At 42.9% G+C, this 22,652-nt stretch overlaps 2 protein-coding genes across 2 annotated transcripts; one reads left to right on the top strand and one right to left on the bottom strand.

Annotated features, from left to right (window-relative positions):
- The first annotated feature begins 1,241 nt into the window (after positions 1 to 1,241).
- On the top strand, positions 1,242 to 9,049 carry cnot7 (CCR4-NOT transcription complex, subunit 7). Its single transcript, XM_085368627.1, has 7 exons — positions 1,242 to 1,401; positions 2,026 to 2,149; positions 2,224 to 2,417; positions 4,365 to 4,526; positions 5,564 to 5,708; positions 5,842 to 5,952; positions 7,584 to 9,049. The coding sequence occupies exons 2-7, from the start codon at positions 2,033 to 2,035 to the stop codon at positions 7,713 to 7,715; spliced, it is 861 nt and encodes a 286-aa protein (XP_085224753.1). The 5' UTR covers positions 1,242 to 1,401; positions 2,026 to 2,032; the 3' UTR covers positions 7,716 to 9,049.
- A 929-nt stretch (positions 9,050 to 9,978) lies between these two features.
- Positions 9,979 to 21,076, bottom strand: zdhhc2 (zDHHC palmitoyltransferase 2). The gene is made up of 14 exons (XM_085361444.1): positions 20,892 to 21,076; positions 18,645 to 18,671; positions 16,936 to 17,030; positions 16,194 to 16,314; positions 15,946 to 16,015; positions 15,801 to 15,833; positions 14,558 to 14,678; positions 14,388 to 14,426; positions 14,090 to 14,222; positions 13,337 to 13,463; positions 11,948 to 12,040; positions 11,599 to 11,714; positions 10,400 to 10,467; positions 9,979 to 10,311 (listed from the first exon to the last, which is right to left on the bottom strand). The coding sequence occupies exons 1-13, from the start codon at positions 21,016 to 21,018 to the stop codon at positions 10,427 to 10,429; spliced, it is 1,143 nt and encodes a 380-aa protein (XP_085217570.1). The 5' UTR covers positions 21,019 to 21,076; the 3' UTR covers positions 9,979 to 10,311; positions 10,400 to 10,426.
- Positions 21,077 to 22,652: the final 1,576 nt, after the last annotated feature.

The following is a 22,652-nucleotide window of genomic DNA, read 5'->3' as shown; positions in this document are numbered from 1 at the left end:
TCCATGCGACGATGTGTTGCACTGCATGAGGCAAATGGTGGTCACACCAGATACTGACCGGTTCTGGGTCCCCAGACCCCCAATAGCGCAAAAAACTGCACATTCCAGGGTGGCCTTTTGTTGTGGGCAGTCTGAGGTACACCTGTGCACTACTCATGATGTCAGATCAGCATCCTGATGTGGCACACCTGTGAGGTGGGATGGATTATCTCAATATAGCAGATGTGCCCACTACCACACATTTGGACTGATTCGTGACCACTGTTTGGGAGGGATGGTTATATTGTGTATCTGGAATGAATTTTAGGTCTCTACGTCCATCCCATGGGGAATGGGAGCAGTAACAAAGGTGTTGCGTTTATATTTTTGTTGAGTGTATATATATCAAACATGCACTATGAAAGATGTCTGAATGTTTTTGTGTTGACTGTCATGTCTGTTTTATTTATCACCTACGTCACATTTAACCAGCAGAAGCTGACCAACAGTGCTTCAAAGACAGACATATTTACCTTCCAGGTCACCAATAAAATGCAGTTTCAACAAAAGCTGAATGGTGTTTTTTGTTTTGTTAACTAATTATTGTGACGATTTAGTGACCATTAAAATGTGTTCAAAATTTGCAAACTGATGATAATTCATTTTCTAAATCATGACACACTGCTCTACCGTCCATAAGCTGCTGGTATAGATTCAAATTAATGTAATACGGAGCCTGTATTTACTTGGTTTCGGATCAATAAAAAAACTTGGAGTATTCCACAAGACTAGAACTTAGTTGGTTAAGGTTAAGGTTAAAGTATTCTTAAATGTATGAATGTGATTGGATTAGGAGAATAAAATGCTGCAATATATTTGTCACAATCATAACCAAATTAGTTTTGATTGTGATTTTTTAACTTTCTTTTGTGGTAGAAACCGAACTTTCTTCTAATCATTTTCTAGAATAAACGTTGCTGCTGGGTTGGTCTTTTTTTGGTGTTCATACTTTGCTGACAAAAGTAAATAATAATATTAATAACAACAACATTATTATTGTTGTTGTTGTTGTTGTGTTTTTATTTACTGAAATGACTTTTATTCATGTATTCATTTTCATTATACTGACTGGAGCACTAGTGCATATCTAATATAGTAAAAAAAAAATTAGTACAGTTTTCAAGGGCTCTGTGCTTAAGCTATACTTACACACGTATATACGCGTATGACGTTGCTGTGTTACGTGATGACGTCCAGTTGTAGGCTCAGCTATGATGGCAGCCGTAGGTTGACATCAATACGATACTGAATATAAAGTATTTAAAAGTTAGCGGAAACTCCCCCGACACTATAACGTGGAACAAACTAACAGTTTTCTGATAGTACACGCTTAAAACACACACCCGCCCGGTTTGGGGAACGGTAAGTTAACGAAGCTACGTTCACCTTTGCTGTATCAAAGTGGCGCCGAGTGTGTGTCTGTGTGTGCGTGCTTGCACCAGTCTCTTTCATGTTCTGCACACAGTCTCAGTTATCTGTGAGCTAGCTGTCCACTTGCAGGAGCTGCTTTGTCTCATTACAGAGCTCCTATTCCTCCTGCCCGTGTTAACTAATGCTAGCTCTGCAGCCTGCTAACTGTTGCAGGTAACCTAGCTAGCCGAAGTGCTGCCGAAAACCCGAGCTAATGCGAAGAGCAGTCGGCTAAGCCCGTCCTGCTCATCATGAGGAGATAGCTGCTCCTCCCACTGTAACAACAGTTAGCATACATTATACTAGAATAGAAACACTAACTGCGAGTAAAGTTAGCTTCCCCAGTGTACCACAAGCAGGCTAAAGTTATTTCCTGTGCCCAATATAGAAGCCTCATTTGTTTTCAGTCAAGTGCTGTGTCAGGAATCCTTCTGTGCCTTTGGTTTAGGTGTTAAAGTGCACTTGTTCAGCCCCCTTTAATGTAATATGCTGACCTATGACAGTACACTTATGCACCACGTTGCAGATGTTGTGTTTATATTCAAGTACAATTCTTTGTCTCCTTGCATGGTGAAGTGGCACTATGCCCGCAGCTACTGTGGATCACAGCCAAAGAATATGTGAGGTTTGGGCCAACAACCTGGAGGAGGAGCTGAAGAGGATACGACATGTCATTCGAAAGTACAACTACATTGCTATGGTGAGTGGTGCCACAGTCGCGGCGCCTCTCCGTGCCCACATTTCCATTGTTCATCGTGACTCGTCTGCTTGCAGGACACGGAGTTTCCAGGTGTTGTAGCCAGACCGATCGGAGAGTTCAGAAGCAACGCTGACTATCAGTACCAATTGCTGCGCTGCAATGTGGATTTGCTCAAGATAATACAGCTGGGCCTCACATTTATGAACGAGCAGGGGGACTACCCACCCGGGACGTCAACGTGGCAGTTCAATTTTAAGTTTAACCTCACGTAAGATTGCAATCCGGTCTGTCTGTCTGTTGTATTCCTGCTGGAGCCCCATAGATGGATTGATCAGCTGATAACGGCCCATCAGTGCGTGCAAATAGTAAATCCTTTCTTGACTTTTTTTTTAAACTACATGTTATACATACGAAGATGCTCCATTGTTTACAGTACTCCTGGCTCGTTCTTAAGTATAATAAACAGACAGCGTTCACTGCTGCTGGAAAGACAGAGATGCTGTCTTGCTTGTGAAATACTGTAACTGCACACACTACTGGGGTTTTGACTCCCTAAAAACCAGCAATACAAAGTTCCCCCAAAATCCTTCTACTGATCAGACTTTATTTTTCTCGTATTCAATTTAGATGTGTCCAGATTTGCAGTTAACTCTGCAGTGTGGACATGCTGTTGCTGTCTGCCTTCTGACAGTAAGAAAACCGTGCCATGCCTTTACTCACTACTGTAGTGTGGCACTGTATCCATCTGTCAATACAAAATGTTGAGAGATTTATCTGATGGGCTTGATCCGCTTTGTGTGAATGCATTTGACAAAGGACTTGGATGTAAAATAAGTTTGTTTCTTTCTGTGTAAAAGTCTCCACTCCAGCTTTAACGGGACATGAATCGTTTCTACATGCAGGCCCGACTGTAAATATTTGGACAGCTTTTGGTCTACGCACTGTTTCAATATGACACTAAGTTTGAAATAAAACAATTAATACTACACTACACTGCCAAGTCTCAGCTTTAATTTTGAGTATTGCATTAAAACTATAGAGAGAAGTGTGTGAGACAGGGGCCCAGAGTTTTGGTGCTCAAAAGTTATTCAAATACACACAAAATCATTGTGTTTGCAGTTTTGTAAGCGACTGCTTTGAGTTTTTGACTTAAAGACAGTTGCAGATGCTTTGTAACCTCCCTGCTGATGATCTCCCAGTCCTCAACTGCTCACGTACAGCTCTTTGCTGCTTGTGTCAGCTACCGCCACCTTTTGGAATGGCGCTCAATCAGAGGGCTGACTCGGCCAGTCGAGAATTTTCCTTCTTTTTACTCTTGTAAGCCTTTTGGTTTTATGTAGAGGATTGTAGTCCTGCTGAATAATGAAACATCCAACAGGTTCTGATGCAATTGGCTGAATGTAAGCACAACTCTGCATTCAACGTATGGCTTCTGCCAGCAGTGAAATCATCAACACCAGTGAGCCAGGGCGTTTGGCAGGGTTACGTGCACGAATCCTAACAGAAGCCCTTCGATGTTAGATGATGATGTGGCATTTTATGTTCCAAGCTTTTCCCTTCCTAGAGATGTTTAATCATTTTAATAGAGGTAAATTTTGGTTTGATCAAACAGAACGTGGTTCCAAAACACTACTTTATTTCTTTTTGTACATTTTTTGCAAACTGCAGCCTGTCAGTGGTGAGAGCTCTGAAGTCATGGACAGGGAGTCGTTTCTTGAAGGAAAAACATGTACGCTGCATCCTGAAGTGCATTCATAGTTTGTTGCTACCATCTATATATTTTTTCTGCGGATCCACAAAAGACCCAACCAGCTGATTTTGGCAATCAACGTTTTCTTTTAGTTTTAGTTTTTATTTGAACAGAGGATATTCTTCTAGTACATTTCTGTTTAGTTTTGTGGCTTTCTTTTTCTTCACTGTTTGCAGTTTAGGTGCAGTGTGTTAAAGGGTTTGATCTCCCTTACATTTTTGTAATATTCATCTAAACCTACTCAAATGAATCCTGAGACTTGGCATTTTAATTTATTACACATTTTTTTTTGTCCCCCAGAAAAAAGCTGTCCAAATTAAACATGAGTTGATCGTCTAATGTTGTAAAATTTCGTACGGCCAGTTTATTTGTCATTCAAGAGCAACATTATAATCCCTAAACTTAAACTGATTACTGACCTGTTACCTAGTTGACTTTGTTGTTTGTGACTTTCTTCCCCTTTAGAGAAGATATGTATGCACAGGACTCCATTGAGCTCCTGACCACTTCAGGGATTCAGTTCAAGAAGCACGAGGACGAAGGCATTGAGACGCTTTACTTTGCAGAATTGCTGATGACATCAGGTGTGGTGCTCTGCGACGGAGTCAAGTGGCTGTCTTTTCACAGGTATTCTGCTCTGACTTAATCTTCACAGTGTCATTAGTAACACTTGTGTTTACCTGCTGCTTCACATCCAGAAACTGGCTTATAGCTATTTTATACACACATGGCAGCAAAGGCAGATTTCCACAATTTTTTACTCTTTAATAACAAAGCACTTATTAGAAACACAGCGTTTTACCTTTGGTACACTATCACCGAGTTTGAATATTATATATTACCTTTGTAAAAGCTCTTCAAATATGAGTGTTTGAACCAAATTACATGTCTGCTGAGCTGTTCAGACATGCTGTTTAGTTTCAATTTGAAATTATATTTAACCTGTCAAATAGTTTTGTCTTGTCTCGTCTTTTTAATAAGAAATGTTACAGAGCACCAAGATTATTTAGCCACAAACGTGTTAACACCAAAAACACAGCACTGTGCCGTCTTTCTTTGCATGTTGCTTCCAAGCAGCCAGACTTGCTGTCAGGCTTTCTAAAGCTCCTTCAAACTTTTCCTCTGAACACTGACGACTTTTTCACTGATTTTTTTCAAGTGTTTGTACCTGAAAATATTCAGAGGAATGTTTTTTTTTTTCTGTTTGTTTGTGAAGCCATTTAGCACTGACCTCTGAATCGTCCTAGCATTAAATGCACCTAACTCAAGAGATGAACCAGTGTTGTAGCCACATCTAACACACTACTTTGCAAAGAACTGGTTTTAACTACTAACTTAACTACTTTGTTACTAGCAGATTTTCACAAAAACACATCATTTGTTCTCATTTTTATGTATGAAAAAATACCAAAGAGAAAAAAAATGGGACAAAAAGACCAAAGATTGGGTTTGAAGGTCACTGATGTCACTTTTATTCTCGTCTAGTTTTCTCAGTTGCCACAATGGAATTTATAACTACAGTGTATTTTTATTTCAATGTTTCTTTGATATGAAACTCTTAGTTATCTTTGTTTCCTTGGAGACTGAAAGTGATATAGTATTTGACACCAGCTGCTGTGCTCCTAAGCAACTTTGTTAAAGTGTGTGCTGTGTGTGTTTTACAGTGGCTATGACTTTGGATACCTGATTAAGATTTTGTCCAACGCTAACCTTCCTGAGGAGGAGGTGGACTTCTTTGAGATTCTTCGCCTGTACTTCCCAGTCATTTACGATGTCAAGTACCTCATGAAGAGCTGTAAAAACCTGAAGGTGCTTCTATAAATATTCCAGCAGCATGCACGCAGCATCTCCTGCTTTATTAATTTAATCACCTTGATTTCTGATGCAATCCCTCAGGTTTTACTTTGACTGCATGCACTGATCTCAAGTGTGTTGCTTTCAGGGTGGGCTTCAGGAAGTAGCTGAGCAACTAGAGCTGGAGAGGATTGGACCACAACATCAGGCTGGTTCGGACTCTTTGCTCACAGGCATGGCTTTCTTCAAGATGAGAGAGGTACGTACCCCGTGTTCGAGAGTGGAGAGGATCAGAATAAGGACCCAGTTTATAATACAGGTTAACACGTTATCAACCCAAAACTCAGACGTGTTTAATACATGTAATCAGTTTAAAAACTTCAGTCTCTGAGAAAGGCTGAGAGTATGGTCAACATGAACATAGAGCTGGGGACACTGTAAAAATGGCTTCAAGTCCTAAACCGTTAATGGAGTACTTTTGTAAAACTCTGTGATTTAAAGTCTGCACTTCACTCACATCCTGATTGTTTGACGACTGATCTGACCATAAACTCAACAGTAAAGTGTTTAATGTCATAAATAATATTCAATTCAATTCAATTAATACAGTACCAAATCACAACCACTGTCACCTCAATAATACATACAGAGAAAAACCCAACAATAATATGACCCCCTATGAACAAGCACCTTGGTGACCATGGGAAGGAAAAACTCCTTTTTAACAGGAAGAAACCTCCAGCAGAAGCAGGCTCAGGGAGGGGCGGGGCCATCTGCTGTGATTGGTTGGAGTAAGTGAAGGAAAACAGGATAAAGACATGCTGTGGACGAGAGCCAGAGATTAATAACAGATATGATTCAGTGCAGAGAAGTCTATTAACACATAGTGAGTGAGAAAGGTGACTGAAGAAGAAATACTGAATGCATCATGGGAATCCCTCCGCCTATTACAGCATCACTAAGGGAGGATTCAGGGTCACCTGGTCCAGCCCGAACTATATGTTTTAGCAAAAAGGAAAGTTTGAAGCCTAATCTTAAAAGTAGAGATAGTGTCTGTTTCCCGAATCCAACCTGGAAGCTGGTTCCACAGAAGAGGGGCCTGAAAACTGAAGGCTCTCCCTCTCATTCTACTTTTAAATACTCTAGGAACAACAAGTAGGCCTGCAGAGCGAGAGTGAAGTGCTGTAATAGGGTGATATGGTACTACAAGGTCATTAAGATAAGATGGGGCCTGATTATTTAAGCCGTTGTATGTGAGGAGCCGGACTTTGAATGTAATTCTGGATTGAAGTAAGCAGTAGGCTGGTTTTCCCATAGCAACCAGAAAAGTCCCCACCGTGCTGGCCAAACCTAATAATACAGGTTTATTGCGCTTTGATAGAGGTGGGCAGATCGATTCAAATATCGCAAGTATCGATACTAACGCTGGTACTTGTATTGGATCGATACCAGCATGAAAGAATTGATACTTCACTTTGTTTTTCTTCTCTAGGTTCAGTGCGTTACTCCCAATCATCAGAAAGTAGACATGGCAGTGCAAACAGCGCTTCTTTCACACAGGCTCCACCCCCTCCTCCCTGCTCTGCTGTGTTTAGTTGTTCTGAAGTCATGTGACTTGAATGCTTGAGGAAGCATAGTGTTGACCTTGAATGAAAGCATTACAAACAGTAATGTGTGTTGGAAGGTTTGTTTTATTGTCTTAAATAATTATTCTGGAAAGTTATACCACTATGATATCAATATCACCAATACCAATAACTGATATCGGTAATTTTGGCCCTTTATTTACTTGGTACACTTTGACGTGATCTTTTTTTCACACTTTGTGTGTTATCCTAACCACTAATCGATTGTATTATTGTGTGGGTTTTTTTGTAATCCTTCCCATAGATGTTCTTTGAGGATCATATCGACGATGCAAAGTACTGTGGTCACTTGTACGGGCTCGGCTCAGGCTCCGCCTATGTCCAGAACGGAACCGGAAACGCCTATGAAGAAGAGGCTAACAAGCAGCAGTCGTGACATCGCTCCGAAACTCTTCCCATCCTGCACTTCACACCCAAAATCAGTGCGGCTCTGACGCCAAGCTCCCGAGTGACAATAATAATGGAAGAAGAAAATAACCTACACGTGCATCGTTTAGCAAGCTGTTTCTCAAGTTTCTCATAGGCTCTGCTCACTTTAGACCAATGAATATGATGGTCCAAAAAAAAAAGAATCACCGCTGTCCTCACACATGCAAACAACTGCATGTTTGAGTTTAGTCTTTTATTCCTAAGAGGCAGCGTAGACGGCGTGTGGTCGGTTCAGTTCAATTTAACATGCTTAAAAAGGTGGGATTTTAGTTTTCCTAAAGTGTTCTGTAGAAATGTTTTGCACTTTAAAGCTCTAACCTGATTTTATAAGGAAAGCTGAAAATGTTTCCGGTGTGTTTGTGTGTCTCTCTGGCCTCTTTGTTGCCTTCTCTATGTTCCCATTTCACATTGTGAACATGTAAAGCTGTACGATCACAACTCTCACCACGCTCAGCCTTAATAATAACTGCATTCTTATCTTTTAACTTTTTAATTTATTGGCATGGACTAGTTGCCCCCATTTCAACACTAAGTCCACACAGATTTCCTCTCTGATAGTTGGGGTGTGTTTACATGCACTTGAATCTTGAGGATTTTTCTAATCGGTCCCGTTAATGTTAAGTTTATAACGACCCGAGTAAGAGCTAAGTCCACTGTAATAAGCCTTTTAAAGCAGTGCAGACCATAAAGCAAGTGGATGCCATTTCTTTATTATCAGTTGGTCAGAATGGATGCACACTGATGTGCGTGTAAACATCATGGATACACATCACCTCAGCCAACCAACAAAAATGTGTTGGGAAGAAAAACAGAATAAAAGCTGTAGGAAGTGCCGAGGTAACCACTGAGTAACCACCAGAGAGTCAGTTTTTGTTTTAATTTATAGTTTTAGTGTTGAAATAAAAGAAGAGGAATGTTTTACTCGAAGTGACGGTGCTTTTTTAACAAGCGGGAGTTCATTTGTAGTTCTGACCTTTGAATTAGACTTTTTGTGCTTTTTGGTTCCCTTCAAGTGTTGCTTTTCCAGTTCATTCATGCCGCATAAAACTGCCGCATGTACAAAAGAAACAAAAACAAGAATAAACGCTGTTGTTGAATAGTATCCTGAACTTGCATAGGTGCGTGTTAAAGCGTAGGCTCACGGCTTATTAACCTCCGGTGACAGAAACTCGACAGCTGAAGCACTTCCCTCTTTCTGCAGTACGTCTTTCTCTCACTGTAACCGAGTCGAAGAAGAATATGCAATAAAAAAGAGGAATGTTTTTAGATGATTTTGTAAATAAAGGCTTGAAATTTTTCTACCATCGTATCTTTCAGTGGCTTCGCGTTCTTCCATTAAAGAATCGAGTGAGACCGAAGATGAGCTCATTTTATTCTTGTAAGGCATCACAACTGTACAGTACATTGCCTCTCACATCCATATAGTCTTTAAGTCATACACAGAAGAATAGAAAAATAGAGATCGAACACTGACTGTCACTATGAAGCTTTTTGTTTTGAGAAGAGCGTACATTCTTTAATTTTCAGTGACGCTTTTAATCGTTTCCAGCCTCAGAAGGTCAAAGTGAACCACACGAAGCGACCGGAGCAGATTTTTTTCTTTTCTTTTTTTTTGCTCTGCAGTACATCCACAACATGTGAGATATTAAAACAATCAACAGAATCTGCAGCAGCATCGCACAAAGGCTTGTTTTTGCTGGCGGGCCCTTCATAGACAGAACAGTCGGGAAGCTTTTTGGCCAGCAGTTTGACGTCAGACTGTAGGACATATTTGGCAGGAGGGGGGACTGGGGGAGGGGCGCTGTCATACGCACAGAGCACCACCAGCTTTTAGGTGTGACGGCAACATCCTCATATATGCTATAAAGATCTAGCAGAGCCCTTATTGGAATTTAATTACTACTAACTACTCTTTTCTGTGGTGGGCGGGGGACACGTTCACTTCACAAGGTGTGTTTGCGTTGACATCCTGAGATGAGAGCATGCATCATTTCATCAACTTGCACAATACTCAACACAGCGGGTGGAGAAACCTGCCCCCAGCCCCTCAAACGACAAAAAAAGAAACAGAAAAAGAAAAATGTCTGAAGGAATGTCAGTTATATAGCACATTAACATCACTACTAATCTATACTCAGAGCAAACATTTGGCAAACTGCATCTACTCGAGCGCTACGCTGTGAGAACGACTGAAAACGAACAGACTTGCAGACTTTTGAACTGGGACGTACAAAAGCAGCTCACTTATAGTTCAAAGTGCAAAAAGTCCGCTCTTCTGTTGCTGCTCTGTGCTTGTCTGTATAGAAAAAAGAAAACGGGATAATTGGAATGCAGTTTCAAATACGGTCGACTTGTTCCAACTTTCAGGCAGCAGCAGATAATAACGATAAGAGAAGTAAATGACGATTATTATGTTTTCCTCCGGTTTGTTAGCGAAGTCAGTCTCTCATAAGCATGGTGCACTAATGGAAAACGACAAATATGATGTCACCACCACGTCACGTTCTGATAGGCACGGACACAGAGGAGGGGGCAGCATAGACCTGCGAGACAAAACAAGGAAACGTGAATTTTAAAAATATAATCCTGAATCTCATTCTGCAGGTAAGGTGTGCGTGAGCGTAAACATACTTTTCTGGTTTGTAGTGTCAAACGTGGTTACGCCTCGTTCTCTATGGTCATCCCTGGGTTACTGGCACCTGAATCAAACACACAGGTGGAACATTACTCAACATCTTGGAGTGCAGTACTGTGCAAAACTCCTGAGCTCGCACTCAGTTTTTAACATTTTAACTGGAAAATGGGAAATAGGTGCAGCAATCCATGACTGATGGTGCTCCACACACACACATATATTTCACTGCACTGCGTGTTTGGGATTTTTGCCATGCAAAAAAGAATAATAATTCCATAAATTATGACAACATCCCAAACACGACCGAGGGGAATCCAGCCCAAACCATTACAGAGCCTCCAACGTGTTTTACTGATGGCTGTCAACACAACCGTCTCTCCTGTACGGTGGCCCTGAGTGGACAAAAACAGACTGCAACTTAAGAAAACACCAGCAATAAGAAAAACGCTGCAATAAGAAAAACGCTGCAAAAGCACACAAAACACAACGGAAATAGGAAAAAAGAAATAGAAAAAACGAAAACAAATAGGAAAAAACAGATTTCCAAAAGCAAGGGAAGTGTTTTTGGGGAGACAATAACTCGATGGACCAGTTGCAGGAACCAAAATATGCTAGGTGTGTGTTAATCTGATGATTCATATAATACTGATGACGAATTTTTAGGCTAATAGTTAGGCTAACACACTTACCTCTCATCTTTTCTTTCCTCATAAAACCGATAGATCCTCCACTTCTTTTAAGTGTCTCCCAGAGCAATTCTTAGCATATTTTGGTTCCTGTAACTGGTCCGTCGAGTTATTGTCTCCCCAAAAACACTTCCCTTGCTTTTGGAAATCTGTTTTTTCCTATTTCTGTTTTCATTTTTCCCCTTTGTTTTGTGTGCTTTGCAACGTGTTTCTTATTGCTGGTGTTTTCTTAAGTTGCAGTGTGTTTGGCCTCTCAGGGCCACCGTACTCCTGACCTCCTTCGCACATACTAACAATGTTTTGAGCCAAAATTTTCAAATTTGCATTCATCACCCCATGAGGCCTGATTTTCAGTCTGGTTCGTGTGATTTGGCATACCTCAGCCTTTGATCAATAGCTACTAAAAAAAACCATTCCTCTGAAAATGAGTGGCTCAAGACCTTGGTACAGTGCTGCTGTTTTATCATCAAGCAGCTGCGGAGAACCCTACAGAAGGAGCATCATCTTACCCTTTCTGTCCTTGTCCGTTGCAGTTTCATTCTCTGACCAGGAGGGGGTGCTGGTGAGCAGACGACTCTGGCTTTCTCTGAGTGGTTTGGAGGGGAACTGACGGCCCTCTGCTGCACTAAGATTACACAAACAGAACCGGGGGTGAAAATCAATGCAAAATGTTCCTGTAATCTAAACCTGGAGACCCATCACTGATAATGGAGCTGCTAACAGGTGATCTATTTTCTTGCATAATTAAATCTGCACAATTGATAAAACCCCTATAGGCTAATATGCAGCTGTGCAGACTCTGTTTCTGTAAAGTACTCGAGTTCACATATTAATTGGATGGTGTTATTTTTTACTCACCTCTTGTTGGCTGGGTTGGAGCCAGTTGGTGAGGAGGGCTGCTCCGGATCCAGATTCACCAGGCAGGTTGGGAACGAACAGCCATCGCCTAAACTGTAAGGCCACCAGACAAGAAGAAGCACAGTTGTCATGATCCAATTACTGCAGATTGTAAGTGTTCTATGTTATGGATGCATATTTAAGTTTAAGCAGAGTCTGTTAAAGCAAACCTGTGTATGTTTTTACTGAATATGAGTCCCTTGAAATTATAGGATTAAAAAAAGCTAAACATTAAAGCATGTATGGATAATCAAGGCAGGAAAACGACTCTGCAAAGTTAGTTATGCAATGCAGTGTTGTTAGGTAACACTAGCCACCAAAAACTGCTATTCATACCAACCGCTGTGAAATGCTAAAAGCTGCAGTTCCTCTAGTGGCCACTTGAGCCCGCCACCAACATTCCATCAAACCCCATCGACTACAGTGTTAAAAAAATCCAACTTTACAGCACAAATAAGCACGGTTACAGCTTTTCTCTTTAAAACATCAGATATTTACATTTAAATAACAGCATAGCTTGGCGTGTAGTTAATTGTAACGTGACATCCAGGAAGTCCATGTTCCATTTTTATCGCAGGTCAGATTCTTGTTACTTTGCAGTTCATATAGCTGTCACTGCCAAATTGCTGTATAGTCACAAAATAATATTTAAGCTGCAAAACTGGAGCATCAGCATCAACTCACAGCGGTGATGTTGCTGTTTCCTGAGATCTAATGCTCTGCTGCTGTCTCTTCTGGGACTTTCTGTCTCTTTTGAACCATTTTGTTTCAAACTAAGTGGCGATGCTCAGCAATCCCTGAGCTCACTGCTGACTTCATTCATTCACGGCTGCTTTGACAACGTTGTGTTTAAATATGCTAAAATAATTCCCTAAACTGCTTCTTTTTTTACAACATTGCCTGAAGGACATGATTATGAAGAAGATAAATGTGAATTCCCCACATGACTGTAAGTGTAAATGTTTATGCCGGCATTATTCAGAGCTGGTTTTGATCTAATAATATAACATTCTGAATAGGCTGTTTGTATGACTTTACTTAAGATACCAGGGGGAAAAAAAACATAAAAGAATGCTCTGATATCATGCTTGGACATTTTTCAGTCACATATTAGCCTCTCAGCAGGTGTGGGATGATTATAATTCTACTGATCACATTATTGTATCCTGAAGCAGCTCCTCGAGTCTCTGACCTGATTGCTCTTCAGGCTAGACTGAAATTTTAGTGGTCATCGGGGTTTATAAACTGTAAAATAACCCTCTGTAGGCTGGTGTTAATCATTTATGACTGGTTCAAATGCTTTGTCTGGTATTTGAGAAGTGGTTTTCAAGCTGCTTTTGATGAGCTCACCTGGAGAAGACAGGGATTGGCCAGTATTTGACTTCATCGCCAAACACCTGGCGGAAGTTCTTGCTGAAGCCCAGACTGAAGCCGTTCTTATCTGTGCCGTGACGAAACACAGGAGAACGCACTGCCTCTGTAACAGCAGATGAGGAGAAGAAGAAGAAGAATTAGAAACACAGCACTCCCTCCTCAGCCTCTGCACAATCTGCTAATTTTAAACTGGAGCTCGATCAAACAGCGGATCATCGCGGGACCCACTCAGGCTGAACTGTGGCATCGAGAAAACAACTCTGAATCAAAGTGTCTTTGTTGTGCAGGAAAAACTAGATCTCAGGCTGTTTCGCCAGGTGTGACTTCTCCCTCTGAACACCGTATCAGTGTCTCTTACTAAGCTGCTTACTGCTCCCAGCCTTGTGTCTTTGCATTACACTGTAACATACTCCCCTGGATAATCCACTCTCCTCCACGCACAGGGACAAAGTGTGCCACTGTGCACGCATAATGGGAAACTCCTCTGTCTGACAGCAGCCCAAAGAGGCTCATCAAGGCAGTGTGCTGATGAGAATGGTGACAGATGGAGAAAGGGGGGAAAAAGGCATACAGCATCCTTCATCATTAGTGCAAAGACGATGCTGTGCAAACAGAGGAGGCAGATTCCTAGAAAACAGAGCGCTGGTGTCCAGCTGAGGCTTTGCAAACACTGCGTCAAAACTCAAAACACACAGACGCACGCATGCGGGCGCGGAGGACGCTACCTACCGAGAGTGGATCTGTTCTTGCAGACGAGCCAGCAGTGATAGATGAAAAGCGAAGCCAGGCTCACGGAAAACATGGAGGCCGAGAAGAAGAGGAAGAGGATGTGGAACTTTGCCTGAGTGTCTGGGAGGCCGTTCTGAGAAGGGAAAAACACACACACACACTTTAACAGAGCTACACCGGCACAAAGCTGACACAAGAATAAACTAAATCTCATCAGCGGGTTTTCTCTAACTGGAGAGACTTCAACTAGCTGTTTTAAGGGAAGCAGTCTCTAATTTAGTAGCTGGTTGGTTCATACCAGGTATTCTTTTAGGCGGAAATGTGCTCTACCTCCAGCCTTGTGAAAAAGGGTAAAACATAAATATTCATCTGTGATTAAACAAGTTGTTTAAAAACAACAACAGCAACAACAACAACAACAACACATTCACGCACGGACATATTACACCATGATCGCTTCGTACTTACAGTCCAAAACTTGATGAAGTACTGAAGATCCGTAGCAGTTATAAAAAGGCAGTAGAGTAGCGAGTACAACAAAAACAGCATGAAAAACTTGTAGTTGGCGAATCCCACACAGTTGTTCACCCTGCAAAATAACGAATGGATGAAAGGACGCAGGCTGCTGATGGAAACGATTGTATGCACACTTCAATATTCCTGAGACAATTCGGACACCCTTTACATCGCTGTGCAGAGCAGCAGGGATGGGCTAGGGGGAGGGACCTTTTTTAATGTTAGCTAATGAAACTAAGCCGACAGAAAGCAGCTGTTACATTTGTGTCTATTATTTCAGCTTTTTAAAGGGGTTTTTATAATAAAAACGCATAGCTCAGTCAACAAAAGGGGAAGATACAGTCTGCCAGGCAGCAAAGTGACAGAAATGTAGTGTTTCTATCAGGTGTTTGTGAATTTGTTTGTGTTTTTTAGCTGGAAAAATCATCAACCAGCAATTAGTCCTTTTAACCAATCAGAGGCCAGCACAGGTGTGTGTGGTTTCACTCCCAAATAAAACCAGCTAATTAAATAAATAACTAGAAATCTCAGATTTTATTGCTTCATGTCCCAGTATAAACTATATACACAGTTCCTACTGATTCTCCTGTTTTTCCCCTGAACACCAGATATGGTGCATTATTCACAAGAGAGCCAACAAGCTGATCGTGTTTACCAAAAATTAGACACACTAGGATCGGATTTGTCTTGTCTCCCTCTGCTGCCAGAACCAGCTGGTAGCTTAGAGTATCAAATCAAGCTGTTTGTGCATCTACGTCAGGGGTGGGAAACTTTTTCTGTTTTTCCAGAAGGCTTTACTGACTTAGATAAAAATGAAAGCTGGAACACCGAATCAAAATTTGCTCAGAGGTGATGATGAAATTATTGGAAGCAGAAATGAAAATTCCACCAAAAAATTAGTCTATATTTTTTTCCACTAGCCTGATATGCAACACTTCCATTATGAAACTGTTAAGGGCAGAGTGGGCTGGGCTGTGTGGTCTAAACGAGGCCTGTTTGCTAGTTATCTTGAATGCTCTGGCAATGTGGTGCAATCTCAGTATGATGGATTGCAGTGAAACTCTATTGCTGTGGGGCTTTACTGAAAGGGAATTTATATCGCTAAAGAGCATAAGTGCACGTGAGTACAGCGGTGCACTAATGCAGTGTCAATAATCCAATACTGTGTGTTAAATAAAAGACAGTCACTCCATACCAGGGGCAGTGGTGATCCATCTTCAGGATGCATCTGTAACACAGCAGGGTGAGACGTCAGTGAAACTGTGAGTAACTCTCTGTGCACCTGCGTGCGGCGAATAGTGCGGTCTGTTCTCTAAAGGTGCATGAGCGAGGAGCCGTACTTATCACAGACTGAACAGTGGTGACATCGATCAGGCTTCAGCAGCTGGCAGCGGTCACAGAAACGGATTGCTGAGGAGACACAGCCAATTCAATCACACAGCCGTCAGCAGCAGTACCAGCAGCCTCTCCTAACTCCTGACCACAGACTAACAAGGTGACAGGCGCTGAAATGAGCTCTGAGAGCTGCGCGTCAGTCTTGACTATTCCAGCTGTTCTGCCTCAGCGGCACCGCGTGCCGTTACTGTACCTCCGGAGTTGGTGCGGGTGTAGATGGGCAGATCCTTGGCTATCCTCCTCAGGATTTCCTGCTGAGACTCTCCCCGATCTTCACGCTCCAGCAGCTCCTTGTCAGAGTGGGACAGGTGAAACTATGGAGGGCAGAGCACGGAGGGAAAGGCAAACAACACCTGTGATTTATCAGCAGACCAATCTCCCATCACTGCTGTTCACCGCCCCTTTGCATTTGTTAAAACCGATTGAATTATTCTGCCAGACAAGCCCCATGCTGTGTGAGAATCAGTAATGCGGGAATTTCTACTACTGTGAAAGCCAACTTAGCAGGGCACTTTCTTCCATTTGTTTCTGGGTTTTCTTTTGGTGGTTTTTTTGGGGTGGGGTGGGGGGCTTTCTCCAGCCCTCGCAGCCACCGGGACAATTTATAACCGAACACTGGAAACAAATAACCATAACAAACAGCACAGCACATGTAAGTCTGGACTTTTATTCCAATGATTGCTGCCTGCGTGTCTGCGGTTCGCCTCTGTGGAAATTGCAACCGTGGCTTTTCTCTTAAGATGTATGCATGCGTTCACCCCGCGGGGCTTAAGTGCTGTGGCCAGGATCAGAGCCATTAAGAGTGCAGATCCAGGCACTTCCACTGGAGAGTATTATTAGTCTAAATGCAGCATTCAATCACACAGGGAAGCGCTAAACTACAGCTTCCCTTCACACTGCGACATGCACGCTGCGTCACGGTCGGACACACTCACCTCCTTCAGGGGGTTCATGGGCTTGGTGAAGATGGTTTGCCAGTACGCCCACACAAACATGATGAAAACGACATGGTACACCAGCAAGTATACGACTGCAAGCAAAAACAAGAAAGAAGAACACCAGCGTCAATTTTCAGCGGTGCGCGTACACTCCATTGAACAAGAACGATGTTGGTGATTCAGTTTCGCCTTTTTCATTGGAAAATCGGTAGAGTATTAAAAATCAGCCTGCGGTAATTATTATTTGTTGTTGTGCCAAACACTGGGACGGTGTAAATCAAAGTGAAGGAGAAATCGGGCTCAATGAACAAGTTGTATAAACTCAGCATTGAGCCAATCATGGCTTCAGTATGCAGCTTAATTACTTTTAAGATGCCTTAAGTGTGTGCTGATGGAAATTTTATTGCAGGCACAGAATCCATTTACAGAGAGTCTCTTTGATTATTTCCTCTGCTAAAGCGAGCGCCAGGGTGGAAGTGTGCCATTGCTGTTTGTCAGCAAAAACAACTGAGCTGAATTTCATGAAACTTGGTAGGAAGCATGTGAAAGAGAGTCTGGAGGTGGAGGTATGCTCTGGAGAGAAGAAGAATGAAAATCTATAGTAGAAGCAAGACAGAATGCATCTGCGTGAATAGTGGAGGTATAACAGTGGAGATGCAAGGAGGTAGTGAAGGTGGATGAGCTTAAATGCCTGGTGTCATCCAAAGCAACAGACAATGCATAAGAGAGGTGAAGAAGAGAGTGTGGGCAGGGTGGAGCAGGTGGAGATGAGCATCAGGGGGTTTGTGACAGAAGGATAGCATCAAGAAACAAAGGGAGGGTTTACAAGATGGTAGTGAGGTTATAAATTGTAATAAACTATAAGACAGGAGGCGGACTTGGAGGTGTCAGAGTTGAGGATGCAAAGGTTTTCATTGGGAGTGACCAGAATGGACAAAAACAGCTCAGGTTGGAGATTAAAGCTAAAGAGGCAAGGCTGAGATGGTTTGAACGTGTGCAGAACAGGAAAAAGGAGGTTGAAGATGGAGCTGCCAGGCAGGAGGAAAACAGGAAGACCTCAGAGAAGGATGTAGAGAAGGAGGACATGCAGAGGGCTGGTGTGACAGAGGAGGACGCTGGAGGCGGGGTGAGATGGAGGCAGATGATCTGCTATGGAGACCCCTAAAGGGAGCGGCCGAAGAGAGACAAAGACGCAATATAATTAAAATTGAACTGAACTGAGATCAGTTTCATGTAACTGGAATTTTCCAACTATGACAATGAAGTTTACAGCGTAACAGCTTAATAGGTCTTCTGACAAAGCAATTAATTTATATTTCCATGCATTTTAACATTATTTAGCCATGTTTCTTTTTTAAAAAATAGGTGGAATCTAACCTGTCGGTGACATTAAATGCTACTAGTTATCAGGATTTATCCTCTGGAGAGTCTGAATATTTAACTCCATCCAACTTCCCTCCTTAAAAAGACTGCTGAAAACAAACCACTCCTGTCTTCATTTGGTGTCTTTGAACTTACCTCCATATTGTGAAATGCACACTAAATAAAAACCTTTAAACATACAGTTTAATGACAAAACCCAATGGCACATTTCCAGCTGGAGGGCTTACCTTTGCAAAGACTAAAAGGCCACTCAGCTCAACACCTAACAGAGAACAGCTGCCTCATGGAGCTCAGGATGATAAACGCCATTATAAAGCACTTACCCTTTTCTCCTGTGTCTTCAATGGACTCTGAAGAATGGAAAGGGAAACAGTGAAAAGGCACAGTCAGACTACCAGAAACAGATTTTTCACATATGCATTTCTTCCTTAACTTGGGGATGACCCACGTGTGGGGTGGTTCTCATTGTGACTGTCAACATGCTCGGCCATCAGTCAGCGCCTGAATTGAAATCAGCAAAACGGAGAAACGCTGACTCTGTAGAGCCTCCGTCCCAACGTCGGGTCTCACACCAGTCACAAAATCAATATGCAACACGCTCCCTGTCAAACAGTTTGACTCATTGTTCCTCCATAGCTGAGCATTGAGTACAGGTAGTGAAAAACAAAGGAGCATCCTGCACAGCGAGTGTGTCTGTGTCTGAGTGTGTGAATTCCCACTGAAGGGACCGGGTGAAGCTGGAGGCTGACAGGAGCACCTGGATGAGCATCCCAAAAAAACCTGCACACGGACACACGGACACACACACACCTTCAGCGCTGGACTAAAACATTAGAAAGGCAGAGGTTAAGACCTGTTGGTGTTTTTTACATTTACCTCAAAGCAATGATTAGTTAAGCATACGGAATCATCTGTCTTTGGCAATCAGGCAGTAACGCAGCGTGCACACACACACAGACACTCAGAATAGGTGAGCCAAGGAGTTGAATCGTGGCACACAGTCAAAAACTGTGTGCATGTTGCCATGCCAGCATAAAAACCCCAGAGTCTGACGGTGTGTGTGTTTGATTAAGGACATGTACATGGATCAGCGCTCCCTAATCGTGTTTGCATTCCTGACAAAAAGTGTCTCCAAAAATGGACAAGAAGCTAAACAGCATCTGACTTCAGTTCTTTAACAATCTTTAAAAGGCGATCGATTGTTCAAAAGGCTGATGTTGTGGGTGAGGGGGGGGGGTTGCAGGAAAGTGGGTCAACCTCAGATAGCTTGGGGGTGAATTATGTAAGCCAGACAATGGGATTAACATGAGCTGATGAGCGAGCTGTATCAGCTGATGATGCTTTCACACAACTGACTCTGTGTATGGCTGCGGAGAGCACGCTGGCCCCGAGCGGCCACTTTCCTGGCCTGCTGCTGCTGTTTTCATCAGCCCGTTCCATGTGACCCGAGAGCATCGCTCTTGTTTCCCCGTTGTTCAGCAAAACAGTGCAGTTTTATAAAGAAAAGGCTATTTTTCTATTCCCCTGAAGTAATGAAAGAAGTCTTGTGGGTGGCGGCAGACACGTGGTGACCTGTAATTCTAGAAGAGGTTCATCGTGGGACAGGATCTAGCTGCTGTGTCATGACACTATGACTCCTGCACACTCTAAGCTCTGGTGTCTGTCTAAATTTGGAGAAGATCAGATAAAGGATCAATCAGCCAGAACATCAAACTGCTTCTGTTTGGTCTCATTAGATGTTCTCCATTATTGTGCCCCCCCCCCCCTTCTTTTTTTCCCCCTTTTTTGTGACAGAGCAGATTTTCTTTCCTTGTGGTCTGACAATGTGCCAAATGGAGCACAAGAGTAGGCTGCCGAGACTCCACTGAGACATCCTAGAAACCATTACTCACTATCCAGGTCAACTTTGTGCTCACTGCTCACCGAGGAGGCTCGCCGTCTGTAACCGCGCCACCCAATAATCAGCTGCAGGAGGGGAAGTGAAGGAAGGATGCCTGACTAAAGCCATAAGAGACTTTTATTGCTATAGGATAATGCCTGCAGTGTTTGTCACACGATGAAGCTACTGCAAACTGAACCTGAAGCTATTACAGTAAGACTTTAAGATAGTGCTGATAGAGGCGTTAGAATCAGATAATCTGAGACAGATGGTCCAATCCCAATCTCACACCCTGTGCTACATACTTCATAATAAAAGCAGGCTGCACAGTCCTCCAGTTGCACTGTGAAAATACACATTTCTCACTTGCCTGCAACAATATGCTGACAACTGGCTGAAGTGTTGTTGTCATGTGACTGTCCACACACACACACACACACACACACACACACACACACACACACACACACACTGCGTGAACAATAAAGACATTCTTGTGAATGCCAAAATAAAATAAATAAATAACAAGCCTGATTCACAAACTGCTGAAAGGGAAATGTGTTTCCACCCAATCTCAAAAAATCCACACACACACACCAGTTAGGGGCATTTCCCCTTTCCTCACACACACTCTCTCTCTCTCTTACACACACACATCATCCCTCTTACTACCGAGACAGCTCATTCTTACCTATGCAAAGCTGCAAAACATACGCGTAGTATGACCACGCCACTATCAGAGCGATGAACAGGACCGGGATCCAGTACAAAACTCTCTGACAGCCTCGCTTGATACTACGCGAGCCCGACGGTGCCATAGTCTAGGAGCGGATCATTTCCCGTGCGCATTCGCGTGGTGCTCTCCCCTCTTCTCCCCCGCTGCGTGTGTGTGCGTGTCTTCCCGTAGACTGTCACTGCATCGTAGCTCCGGCTCTGATCAGCCTAATCGACAGCTCAGACGCAACATCCTAAACCAGCCTCCCGCCCTGCCTCCTCCTCCTCCTCCGCTGCTGGTGGTGGTGGTGGTGCTGCTTGCACCGCTCTCCCCTCTGATCGTCCTGCTCGACTACTAGTACAGACTACAACAACACATCAGACGGCTCACGCACACCTGTGCACGAGCTCAAGCACACATTCACTACGAGTCCGCGCTCGCCTGCTTCCCCACAGGTTGCCATGACGTCCGCGGGATGCTGCAAGCCTGGCACATTTTTCAGCGCGCGCAGAAAATGGGTTCAGCAAGTTCAGACGGACTCGTGCGCGCGCGCCGACTACAAATATAGGTCCAGTCTACACAAGACTGTGAGGTCAGTTGTACCTCTCTGGTCTGTTTTATTTTTTTGTTCAGATGGAGTGAGTGATGTGATTCAGCTCCTTCCTCACACACTCATCCTGCTCTCTGTGTTCTTGTTTGTTTGTTCGCTCTTCTGTCCCTCTCTCTCCGTCCTACCTTTGTGTTTAATCATTGCTTGACAGTGGAGGCGGAGGTCTGCGCGATCCAGCTGCTTCTACTGCATCTCCACCTGCAAAATATTCTCGCAGTCCTGCCGCAGGATGCTTTGTACAGGCAGACTGCACACTATAGCGTGTGCCATATTTTGCACAGTGATTTATGATTTTTAAAAAAGCAAAGAACTGGAGGTTCAAAGGGAAACAGAAACAAATATCCCATAAAAATGTAAGTAAAGAGCACCTTCTTAGTATTTTAAAAGGGATAGGCACACATTAGATTATAAATATTAGTATTAATATGTAATAGTATGTAGTGTTTGCCCTTACATTTACTCATTCCTGGGTGCGGGCTGTATTCTAACCTCCTTTTCTCATTTCATATCAACACATGCTCCAGTTGTGTAGGCTACAGCGTTAACATGGCCTCTTATTTAGAAGGGAGAACATATATTTTTCCCCTTCAGACTGTGTTGTAGAGAATCCTAACCCTCCCCTTCTTACATTGAAAGAAACATTAGTATAGAGGAGCAGGCTGTTTTAGAGTACCCTGACACAGTATGCCTTTGAGATGCAGGCTGTTATTGTGACATTTTTTCTCCTTCATTCAAAAAGGGCAACCCTGAAGGCACGTGCAAAGTTGTGCAGCCATGTCTTTTCAAAAGTTGATGTTGCATGGTTAGGGCCAGGGCATGACACCACAAACCTTTGCAGGTCTAAAGCTTCTTAATCTTCGGAGTGAAGACTGAGAGAGAGCACGCCAAAACTCCGCACAGTAACATCTTGCATCCCAACGGCATACCCAGTCAGGATGCTCTATAATACAGCCTGCACTCATAGAGTAATGTAAGAAGAGGAAGTTAGCAAACAGAAAAAAGGACAGTGCGAAAGACTCAGCAAAGATAACACAGTATGATAAACAATGAAAATAATTATTTGAAAGCACCACAGAATCACTGGGAGCTTCGCTGTATTATATTCCAGTATAAGCTGGTTATCCCCT

This window comes from Diplotaxodon limnothrissa, linkage group LG2 (assembly GCF_057381915.1).
Source record: "Diplotaxodon limnothrissa isolate DT_005_m linkage group LG2, D_limnothrissa_male_GT1.1, whole genome shotgun sequence".
Taxonomy (NCBI): domain Eukaryota; kingdom Metazoa; phylum Chordata; class Actinopteri; order Cichliformes; family Cichlidae; genus Diplotaxodon; species Diplotaxodon limnothrissa.
This window is presented reverse-complemented; position numbering and strand designations above follow the sequence as displayed.

Excerpts from the sequence above, each read along its gene's own strand:
- cnot7 (XM_085368627.1), top strand. The coding sequence starts at position 2,033 with ATGCCCGCAGCTACTGTGGATCACAGCCAAAGAATATGTGAGGTTTGG. Across the intron at positions 2,418-4,364 it reads AATTTTAAGTTTAACCTCAC|AGAAGATATGTATGCACAGG; the intron begins GTAAGATTGCAA and ends CTTCCCCTTTAG. Across the intron at positions 5,953-7,583 it reads CTTTCTTCAAGATGAGAGAG|ATGTTCTTTGAGGATCATAT; the intron begins GTACGTACCCCG and ends TCCTTCCCATAG.
- zdhhc2 (XM_085361444.1), bottom strand. The coding sequence starts at position 21,018 with ATGGCACCGTCGGGCTCGCGTAGTATCAAGCGAGGCTGTCAGAGAGTT. Across the intron at positions 15,834-15,945 it reads CACTGTTCAGTCTGTGATAA|ATGCATCCTGAAGATGGATC; the intron begins GTACGGCTCCTC and ends GCTGTGTTACAG. Across the intron at positions 14,679-15,800 it reads ATGGATCACCACTGCCCCTG|GGTGAACAACTGTGTGGGAT; the intron begins GTATGGAGTGAC and ends GTTATTTTGCAG.